General features: G+C 31.9%; 1 protein-coding gene across 2 annotated transcripts in view; it reads left to right on the top strand.

Annotated features, from left to right (window-relative positions):
• LOC127712088 (replication factor C subunit 5-like) overlaps positions 1-12,136 on the top strand; it is a 51,730-nt gene that overhangs the window by 11,489 nt on the left and 28,105 nt on the right. For both annotated transcript variants that reach the window (XM_052218296.1, XM_052218295.1), the window contains exons 3-4: positions 3,308-3,444; positions 5,055-5,134. In XM_052218296.1, the coding sequence (XP_052074256.1) occupies positions 3,433-3,444; positions 5,055-5,134 (92 nt within the window). In that variant the 5' untranslated portion in view covers positions 3,308-3,432. The remainder of the gene's footprint in view (positions 1-3,307; positions 3,445-5,054; positions 5,135-12,136) is intronic.

Below are 12,136 nucleotides of genomic sequence, written 5' to 3'. Positions count from 1 at the left end.
ATTGTTTTCAAAATCAATAAGCAATTCTTAGAGGAGAAAAATAGTATGCCTATGTTTCAACTTACAAAATCAGGGGTTCAAATTTACTCTAATCAATGGAAGGTCCAGGACCTTTGAAAAAAGATACTTAAAGGTCCTCCATTATTCTGAGAAGGTCCAATTTTTTTTTGAAAATTCAATTTATAAAAACAGAAAATGCTTACCATAACAAAACACCCATCACAGTTTACTACATTAACCTCATTTTTTTCTGAATTTCTTGGAGATAAATTCAGTCAGAAAAAGGCTTCCCCTTTTTCCAACACTTTGTACATTGTACCTTTATAATTGGTTTGGTTTCAATTGCTGCTTAAGAACACTGGCCTAACTTTGTGTCAGATAATAGCTCAACTTTGTTTTCAAACTTAAGGTCAGTTTCTTTTAACCACTTTTTTTTTGGCAAGATACATAGATGCTGGATGGTTATTTTTCATCATGATATTTTATGGGGTCAAGATTTATATTTTTGTTGTCCAATGAAACAGGGCACTTTCCCTTTCACTGTTTGTGGGAAACATTTAAGTTCTTGTTTTTCCCTGTCATATTTTTGGTCTTTAGTCAGATCCTGTCTTTCTGGCTGCGTTAAGTCGTTTCATCAATCCCCCTTGTATCCCCTATTTCACCAATCATCCCCTTTGTATCTCCTGTTTCATCAGGTTTTCTTTTGGAAAGGGTCTCTCCAAAACCTAACAGACTCATACCGTTTACTGGTTATGTTTTAATATTATATTCTTGAGTTTCCCGGGATCTTGTACGACAACCGGTCGCATGACTTTACATCAATTCAGTTGTGAAGAATTTAAACAAATACATAAGTTTCCTTTCAGTAAAGTTGCATATTTCAAGATTATTTTTATTCTCAATTTCATATTTTTTTGTTCAAAATGCTTTTGTAACTTTTAACCTGCAAAAATGCGAAAGTCCATCGGGTGTACCTAACTACCAATGGGAAGGTCCAAACCTGTAAATGGAAGGTCACGGACCTCGGACCACCGCTAATTTGAACCCCTGACAAAATGCCCCAAAAACAACCTTTTTAGATTAATTTTTGGAGACAGTAAAGATCTTAGTTTTAATAAAAGTCTATCTGTTGGTCCCATGTTCTACAAGGATAATTGATAAACTTTATTAGAAGAATCTTTATTTGGAAATTTCCCGCAATCATTGATTCACATTTAGCTCATTTTATCTACTGAAAAATTGCTAATCTTTCTAAAGACCTGCAGTTAATGCAATTGTCAGTAATAGTGCTGTATTAATGTTTTTTTTGTCCACATCATACCTAAATATGATTTGAATTTATTCAAACTACTCTACCAATCTTTCCATGAGTGATTTCCATCACTTTGATTTTAGTCATCAATAACTTTGTCAAATCTTCACGGAGTTTTATGGAAGTTTGGACAGAAGCTTAATTATGACTAAAAATTAAATACAGTATTCGGAGCAAAATTTTGAAAATATTTATTTTCATTTTTTCCGTATTTAACTGACAAATGGACTTATGTTCTAATTCGTAACCTCAACCGAACATAAAACATTCATCAGTATAATACAAAGCTCTCAAATGGGAGTAGCCACTTGCAAAAGTCAAGTGCATTTTTATTCAGGTAATAAGTACATTTATCCCCAGCTTAGTATATTTCTAGGATTTTGATTGGATAGTGCACGTTGTTACAAAACCCATAGCTCCTGGGTGTTGCTAACCCATATACCCAGACATTGCTATCCATTACCCAGGGGGACCTCACACGCGTTTTCCTTAGTTCCATGGTTGTTCCTTGTGAAATATAGAATTCTGTAGATTATTCATGTTGTCTGTAATTAAATATTTAATCCACTAACGATGTTATCTTATTTTGTCGATCATTTGCACTCATTTTAGTAAATGCATCACTTGGCTGCCACATTGTCTATGAATGGGACTACTGACCTAGCTATGCAAATGACCCACGTTGATGTCACACCGTCTATGATGTAACTCTCACAACATTGAGCGCCAAATTCGACCCACTCCAGTTTCTCTGTCTCCATATTAAAACCGTCTTATATTTGACTACCTGTAGGGTTCTACCAATGGTAGTACCCTACACCCCGTAAAAGATATGTCAAATTCCCAAATTTCAATAAAAGATTTTTAGAAAATGAAAAAAACGTTGCTTTCACGTTACACTTTGTGGTCCAATTTCTCTAAAAATCGACAGATTTGGACTAAGACCGGGGATAAATTCGTTATCTACGTTCATATCCGTAGATATGGATATTTTAACACCCTTCAGTACCCTGTACACCCTTCGGCTTCGCCTCAGGGTGTACTTGGATACTTCAGGGTGTTAAAATATCCATATCTACGGATATGAACGTAGATAACTTATAGTAATTCATTGTATATCAAAATCTTATGAGACTTTGGCAGAAGCTTTTTTATGATTAAGAGAGAATGTCTGAAGCAAAGTTTGAAAATATATTTTATTTCAGTCTCAGTATTTTTCTGATAGATGGACTTTGCTTTTTAGAGTTAACATTTACAGACAGTCTGGGATTAAACTTTTTTGACATGATAAATTTGTAAACCTTCATGGATTGTTTTGAAACTTCGACAGAAGCTAATCTTCAAGACCATGAAATAGCATCCTAAGAAAAAGTTTGAATTTTTTTTTAAATTCTGTATTTTTATACTGATAAATGGACTCACTTTTTAAGTCAACATTACACTTATACACTAACAGCAGAAATCACAGGTGAGACACAGTGTTCAGTGGAACCCCTTACAATTTTTATGCCTCACCTACGATAGTAGAGGGGCATTAATGATTATGTTTTTTGGTCTGTTTGTCTGTCTGTCTGTCCAGCTTCAGATTAAAGTTTTTGGTCAAGGTAGTTTTTGATGAAGTTGAAGTCCAATCAACTTGAAACTTAGTACACATGTTCCCTATGATATGGTCTTTCTAATTTTAATGCCAAATTAGAGTTTTGACCTCAATTTCATGGTCCAATGAATACAGAAAAGGATAGTGTGAGTGGGGCATCCATGTACTATGGACACATTCTTGTTTTTATACAGATTCAGATAGATATAATTATGTGAGAGTATTATTGTTTGTTTGGTTTCATGGTTTCCTCCCAACCAAATACAGTGGATGAAATACATTTTTCCTTAACTCTGATTTTCAAATTTAACACCATACTAACCAAAAATGTTTTCACAACATTAGTTGTTGAAAGTCGATTCCAGTGAAGGGATGATTTTATGTTTATTATTTTTCAGTTGGCAAATTTGTTAAAGAAGAACGATTACCACATCTGTTGTTCTATGGACCACCAGGAACAGGGAAGACAAGTACTATATTGGCTGTAGCTAAACAGATCTACTCACCTAAAGAATTTAATTCTATGGTGCTTGAGGTTTGTATAATGAGAGTATAAGTGATGTGTACCAGGTATGGAGAACTGTTAAAAGAGTCATTGAAAAATTGAAATTTGTAAAGTCTGTGATTTTATGAAATTTTGTAGAATTTACAGCATTTTTAAACATTCTACTACCAGTAGTATTAGATGAATACTACAAATTCTGTTTGTGTGAAACCTCATAAATTTGGGATTTATTGGGATCAATGTTGCCTAATGGATAGTCTAAAAAGATGAAAACAACATGTTATAAAATTCAAGCATCCGAAGCGCTTTTCTGGATTTACCTTCATCAGGAACGCTCAATGCCAAATATTTGAAATTCAAGGATGTATTAGAACCGAAACAATTGAAGCGCTATATGACCAAAAAGGACCTAAAAAATAGCTAAATCCATATAAGATCAACTTTGCCTGAGGGAGTTAAAACCTTAGTTTCTAAATAATTTCCAAATTTATGAACGGACTATTTTAAAAATGTTTGTTATAAATCATTTCAGTACCGAAGTATTAACTACTGATCTGATGATACCCTCTGGGACTGATAGTCCACCAACAGAGGTATCGACCCAGTGCTGTAAAAATGAAAACAACACGTTATAAATTTCATGCGTCCGAAGCGCTTTTCTGGATTTACCTTCATCAGGAATGCTCAATGCCAAATATTAGAAAGCCAAGGATGTATACAAAAACGAAAAACAGCCAAATCCATATAAGATCAACTTCGCCTGAGGGAGTTGAAACCTTAGTTTCTAAATAATTTCAAAATTTATAAACAGACAATTTTAAAAAGGTTTGAAAGTTATTCATAACAAAAAAAATGTAAGAGTTATGGCTCTGGTTAGTTTGTGAAATTTAGATGACTTGAACTTCCTTCTTTGAAAATTTAGTATTACAAATTTAATTAAGAAATAAATCTTTCGTGCCATTTTCTATACTCATTTTATCATGGGTATGCTTTATATTTTTGTCAAATCTTTATACAGAGTGTTAGGGAAGTGTAAAGTGTTGACAAATATAATACCCATGTTAAAATGAGCATAGAACATGGCATGATAGAATTTTTTCAATTTTATCAGAAAAATTTAGAACTTTTGTACTTTTGAAGCATTCGAAAGGTAGTCATTTTGATTTTATGAAGCCAAAACCTTATAAAAAAATCAACTGTTTTAGGATAGAAAATAAACACATACATGTAAAATTACTTTAAGAATGATTTAATTTAATTTCCTAGGGAGAAACACCAACACATATGTCCATTTTGATTCCCTGTTTTGTTCAGAATACAGCTGGCGTTGCAATTTTAATTTTGATGTAAATCGGGTGCACCCCATGTTATATTGGAAAAACAGCATGGCTTTGCTTTAAAGCAAAAGAAGAATGTAATTTTAGAATTGTAAAATAATGCACTAACTGCCATTAATTCAAAAAGACATTCCAGAGGAAAATTATTTTTCTCATTGTTCTATATGAAAAGTTACAACAATTTAAATTTAAAATTTAAAACCAAAGACAAGCTTTATTATTCTATCCTGCTATTGTCTTTGCTGATTTTTCATCTCCTTATATTTGTGTTACTTACAATATTGATTTACTTTAATTCAACAGTTGAATGCCTCAGATGACCGAGGGATAGGAATAGTTAGAGGACAAATACTTAGTTTTGCAAGTACAAGAACAATATTCAAGTAAGTACCGTTCCACAATTCATTGATTAACAAATGAACTGTCATGATTCCAGAACCAAGAGAGTTGTAGTCAGTTTAGCTACAAGTTTGATGCCAAAGGTTGGTATAGTTGATTTTGGACTTGACAATTTTTCAGTTAATGTCTTTGGAGATGTTACGTTTCAGATAATCCTTTCCCAATATTAACAGAAAATTTAAACAATCAGATTAAAGTACAGATCCTGCGTCCAATCTTTGCTTACAAGAATCAGAAAATGCTCCATTCTGCTCTCTATTTTGAAGACCTATCTCCCTGCTTTCATGAACTGGAATTATTCATGAATATTCCAGAATAATTCTAGAACATTCATGAATAATATTCATGAATATTCATGAATATTCAAGGTTACAATGCATGAATATTCATGAATGTTAAATGGTACCTTGAATATACATGAATATTGTATGAACTGAATAACCAAGAATTAACATGAATATTTATCTACAGAATATTCTTGAATGTGAAAAAGGATGACCATGACTGGCATGAGTATTGAATAGTGGAATACTGACTAGGATAACCATTACTGTGAAATAAGATGTCCATGAATATTGAATGGTTGAATATTCTAGAATAACCATGAATGTGAAGTATCCTAAAACCATGAATGTGAAATATCCTTGAATATTTTAGAATAACCATGAATGTGAAATATCCTTGAATATTCTAGAATAACCATGAATGTGAAATAGATGTTCTTGAATATTGAATGTAGAAATAAATTTAGAACATTAAAATGGTACCTACCCCACCCTCTCCTCCAAAGTTCACTAACACCTTCAAGCATTTCATTGTCTTAATTGTATTTAGATATGCATTGTTCACCATGGCTTAAGGATGTTCGCTACTCTGTTTAAAAATAACAAGATTTTTAAAAGACAATTCTGAAATGATAGTATATAAATAAAGGAACTTAAAAAGCAGAAAAAAATTAAGGGTCCGTGTGCTTGTTTTCGAGATAAAAGCCATTGAAAATTTGGCGGGAAATGGTTCTCTTTATACATTTAACATTGGCACCTTTTTTCTTTCAAAAACTATGAAAAAATAACAAAGATTTAATAAGATTTTCAAAGGTGGCATTTTAAACTATATGTAATCAAATTATGAAAAGAAAAGTAGGCGTTAGTAGGCAAATTTTTTTAATGGCACTACATGGATAAAACCAGAGGATTCCGAATATCTGACAAAAAGTCAAAAACAAGAGTAGCGATCATCCTTAATGATGCTCGCTGTTCAGTTTCAAATATTATAATATTCAGTATTATAATATTAAAACTGTGTGTCAGATATAAAGGATACATGTGAAGTTCTCCTCCTTTCTGTAATTAAATTTGCTGTCTCTGTACTTCTAACTAGTATTCTTGAGTAAAGGTAACTGGAATCTGCATGCAATCCGTTTACCTTCAAAATTGGCAGCTCCATTTAATCGTTTAATCCCCTAAAAGTATCAAAAAAATCCACAAAGAATCAATTGTTCTAGACGTTTTGAAGCAATAAATTCATCAGAAATATTATTGCATGTTTATACAGTATACATTGGAAGCCATTTGGAATCAAATTAATTACCCTCCCCCTTTTATTTATCCCCTGAAGATAAAAAACTAGCTACTTATTATTTCACCAAATAACCATTCACACAATTCAATTAAATTTTTACATATCTACCAGTTATGCCTGTTATGTGACAACAAGATTATTCAATGTTGTTAAAACTAAATATATTTTCAGTTTATGCTTTCAGACTTTCTGATGTTGATTTGCTCAAATATTAATAAAAACCATAAAAAAAAATCATAGTTCCTCAATAAATTAATATTTTATAATCTCATTATATACACATGTTAAATTTTAAATTTTTAATGCACTTATCTGAAAACATCTTCACATCTTCTATGTTTTCGATTCTGCAACAGCGTAATCACATTTTGATGACGTTTTTATCAAGTACGCTAACGTCAAGGTGACAATCTCGCCCCATATTATATCGGCCAGAAGTTGATCCATCCCCGTAACGGTATTATAAAAATAAATCAAGGGTGTCGTATAAAAGTATTTATTACTGGCCAGTTTTTTTAAAATAAGAAAAAAACAACTTTTGTTTAATCGGCACAGGGTGCATGCGGATGAACTAGTGGCCTCATTATCTAGGACAGTATTTTCTAGGGTCGGACTGTTCAGTACAATTACAAAAAAATGACGTAGTCATGACTTGTTTACATTTTACATAAGTTGAGAACCAAGGTTTTACGATGTCGATCGTTGGCCTATCATTGATCTGATAATTTTTCTAAATTGTTTAAATGCCGGACAACAGGTAGAAAATCAGAAACGATCCAGCTTGTCTGGCAAAACAGCCGTTGGCGTTTCCCGGGTGCCCTGTCGTTTTTATCGCGAAAATCTCGGCATTTTTCTGACTTTGAATTACCGTCAAACTGAAATTCGTAATTCTTCCATGAACAGGAAGTTCGGCTAGCTGTGTAAACTGTCAAATTAAGTGACCCATTAAGTGCAGGGCTTCATATGACAGCTTTGGTGTCAAACACATTGTTAATTAACACCAATAACTTTGCTTTATGTCATAAATAATTTGTGTATTTCAAAAATGTTTCAGTTACTTCCCCTGTTTTATCACCTTTTCACAATATATTCCTTAAATTTATTGGTTTTTTTCTAAAAAAAAAAAAAATATAAAACAAATTGAATGCAAATGCATATCAGAATATTATTTTTAATTATTTTTTAACCTGAAAACACTTAAAATATAAATATTTTGAAAATTATTTTTTTCATCTTTACTTCCATTAATTGATCTATCAAGTGCATTAAAATAATAAATCAAATTTTTCAATTAAGTGGATATCTTTCATTTAAAGAAGCAGCAGGTGGGGGAGAAATATTAAGAAAAGGGCATCCAATTTTTCAAAGCAGCAGTTTTAGGATGGGGTCATTGAAAAAACCAAACATAAGGGCTTGATGTCACATGAAATATTCATGATTTTTTTCATCAGCCAAAAAATGTCCAAATAAACAACAAAATCCTAGAACAAATTACATTTTTCATCGATAATATTAATGCAGTTGGTCACACATAATTCTGAGTCATTTTCATGCAGCTTTATTCATGCTTATTCATGTTTGTCACACAATCGAGAAATATTTTAAGTCCAAATTTCATTCATCATTATTCATCCTTATTCATGTTATATGTATTAGAAAAATTCTAAGTCCAAACATTCAAGTTTATTCATGATTATTCATGTCCCAAAAAAAGGTTTCTTTTGTCCCCAAATTAGTTTTAGAAAGAAAAAAACTTCATTATAGTAAGCTTTAGGCATTTTAACAATTCTTTTTGGTTGTCTTCATACAGTTATTAAAAATTCATGTATATTCCAGTTTATTCATGCTTCTTATTCATGAATAAATTTGACACTGGAATAGAACCCATGAATAAAACTGGAATATTCATGAATATTCATGAATATTCTTCCTAATTCATGAATATATGAATATCATGAAAGCAGGGCAGGATCCTCTGGTTTTTGTCGAGCCTGCGACTTTTATTACAGAAAGCTCGACATAGGGATAGTGATCCGGCGGCAGCAGCGTTAGCTAACTTCTTAAAAGCTTTACATTTTAGAAGCTAGAAGACCTGGATGCTTTATACTTTGTATATAGATGCCTTATGTTATGAAGTTTCCGTCTGGCATATGTCCATTTTCCTTGACCTCATTTTCATGGTTCAGTGACTACTTGAAAAAAAAGTCAACATTTTTTGTAATGTTAATTTCTTTCTTATTATGAGTAATAGGATAACTTTATTTAGTATGTGCGTACCTTGCAAGGTCCTCATGCCTGTCAGACAATTTTCATTTAACCTCAACCTCATTTCATGGATCAGTGAACAAGGTTAAGTTTTCATGGTCAAGTCCATATATCAGATACTATAAGCAGTAGGTCTACTATATTTGGTGTATGGAATGATTGTAAGGTGTACATGTCCAACTGGTAGGTGTCATCTGACCTTGACCTCATTTTCATGGTTGAGTGGTCAAAGTTAAGTTTTTGAGTTTTGGTCTTTTTTTCTAATGCTATATGCAATAGGTCAACTATAAATGGTGTATGGAAATATTTTATGATGTACATGCCAGTCTCACAGGTTTTATTTGGCCTTGACCCCATTTTCACGGTTCATTTCTCAGTGTTAAGTTTTTGTGTTTTGGTCTGTTTTTCTTCAACTATAAGCAATAGATCAACTGTATTGATGTATGGAAGGATTGTAAGGTGTATATGTCTGTCTGGCAGGTATCATCTGACCTTGACCTCATTTTCATGGTTCATTGGTCAATGTTAAGTTATAATGGTTAAGTTTGTTTCTTAGATACTATAAGCAATAGGTCAACTATATTTAATGCCTAAATTAATTGTAAGGTGTACATGTCTGTCTGGCATTGTTCATCTGACCTTGACCTCATTTTCATGGTTCATTGGTCAATGTTAAGTTTTCTTGTTTAAGACTTTCTTAGAAACAATAAGCAATAGGTCAACTATGTTTGGTTTATTGAATGATTGTAAGGTGTACATGTATTTCTTGTTTGGTTGATCTGACCTTGACCTCATTTTCTTGGATCATGTTAAGTTTATGTGTTACTTGTAGTAAAGCTTTGTATTTAGGACTATCAACATAAAATCAATGGTTAGTAAAGAAGGTGAGACATTTCAGCATGTGCACTCTTGTGTCAGATTAAAACACACCTTGAAAAATTTGAAGGCTGAAATTTCATTGGCTGATGAAATAAGTTATACCAGAACAGAAAGTAAAACGGAGTTATAGCCATATCTTTGTAAACAAAGCATGGACACAGGGACCTGTATTTTAATCAGATTGAAATAAATTAAAGGAAAATTACAGTGTCTGACTTTATAATTATGAAGTACAAAATGAAATAAAGACCAATATTATTTTTTCTTTAGTGCCAGGTACCTTTATTAATTTTCTTACAAATATGGATAAAAAATTATTAGCATATCTTCCAACCCCCCACAAACTCAAATGGCCCTCTCCATTATGGTGGGATGTTATTTTAAAGTTTATTGTGAAAACTTTGTACAGTTGAATATCATAAGAAATAACAACAATTCTTAAACTTAATGTCATTCAAAAAGTTACTTTTCCAACTTAATAAAATGATTGCCTTTTGGGAAAAGATGTCTTTCAAGCCATCTTATTACCTATAATACTGGTCCAACTGCCAATGTTTTCATAGCAACTGTTTTGTGCTTTATATAATTTTATTTTAAATACTTCCATTAACAAATTCAACAATATATTATTATAAAAGTTATCCTTATAAAATTGTCCTGTCTTGCTTTCTGTCCGTCACAAGTTGAAGTTTTTGGATGATAATTAAAGTACTGCTTGATCAATTCTTTTAAAATTTTAACAATATCATGGGCTATAAATGACATGTACATTATAAGAGTTATACCCCTTACTAACCTTAAACTTTAAGTGTTCTTCCTTTTTCAGATTAGAATGATAAAATGGCTAGACCAAATCTTTTGTAATAAACAATTTTATGGACCATGAAAGACGGTTCACACTTGATTATGATGGTTTTGACATTTATTATACCCCACAGAACTTTTTAGGTATAATGTTTTTGACCCGTCCATCTGTCAGTCTGTCTGTCCATTAGTCTGTCCGCCAGTCCTGTTCTTGTCATCGCAAATCCTATGAAACCTCACAACAGAATTTCCTGAAACTTTGTAGATAATAAGAACATACTATGTAGATGTGCATATCGACAGGAAATTATGATTCTATTTTTTTCTATGCCCCTTTGAACTTAAAATTTTGGCCTTAATATACTACTGCATCAGTTTGTCATCGCAACTCCTCTGAAACCGCCCAACAGAATTTCCTGAAACTTTGTAGAAGATAAGGACATAATATCCTCCTAGAATCTTAAGTTCATAGACTCTAACTCCTCCAGAAGTTTTTCATAAATTGTTTTGTTATAAATTAGGCCATTAGTTTTCTCAATTGAATAGTTTCATATTTTTCATCTCATGGCCTCTTATAGCCGCCTATATAGTATGGGTTTTTCTCGTTGTTGAAGGCTGTACGGTTGCCTATAATTGCTTACATCCACTCATTTGAACTTGGATGGATAGTTGACTGATTGGAAATCATACCACATCTCCTTATTTTTATATTAGTTGTTAGTTTGCAGTTTACATTTAGATAGTTTAAGGTTAAAGTTATTTAGACTTCAATGAATTGTAAGTATTTTTATCTTCATTAAACTTTCATTGAATATAACAAACATTGAACATGATCAAGAGTTGTATCTGAAGAAAAAGGTTGATTGTTTTATACTGACCGCATCAAACGCAAGGATAATACAAACTCATCTACAATACTTTGTAGATAATTGGGTTAGTAAGAAGTGTGTTTTGGCCACATAAGACTAATTAGTGGTGCATGAATCAAAACAGTAAGAAAGCTAAATCAAATATGAAGTTGAAGAACATAAAAAAACAGCATTTAGTGAAACTCTTTAGGATTTTTTTGTTAAATTGAAGCCAAAGAAAGAAGGAATATTTTTGAAATGAGTTTGTTTGAATTACCAAGAATGAAGCAAATGCAGAGCAAAAATTAAAACACAATACAATGTTCATGTATAAATATACACTTGTATCTGAGATTGGCTATTTTTTAAAGTTGAAAAACTATATTAAGATTGAATCAAATAGGGAATATATAGATATAAGAAGATGTGGTATTAGTGCCAATGAGACAACTCTCCATACAAGTCAAAATTTATAAAAGTAAACCATTATAGGCAGTTGAATATTTTTGAGAAAGAATACTAATATCAATGGAAGCAGTGCGATCGTATCCCTCAGAGCGATCATGCTCTTTGATTATTTATACCTCTGGTATGTCTTCAAAACTGTTT

The sequence above is a fragment of the Mytilus californianus genome, unplaced genomic scaffold, assembly GCF_021869535.1.
Source record: "Mytilus californianus isolate M0D057914Y unplaced genomic scaffold, xbMytCali1.0.p SCAF_8, whole genome shotgun sequence".
In the NCBI taxonomy this organism is placed as follows: domain Eukaryota; kingdom Metazoa; phylum Mollusca; class Bivalvia; order Mytilida; family Mytilidae; genus Mytilus; species Mytilus californianus.
This window is presented reverse-complemented; position numbering and strand designations above follow the sequence as displayed.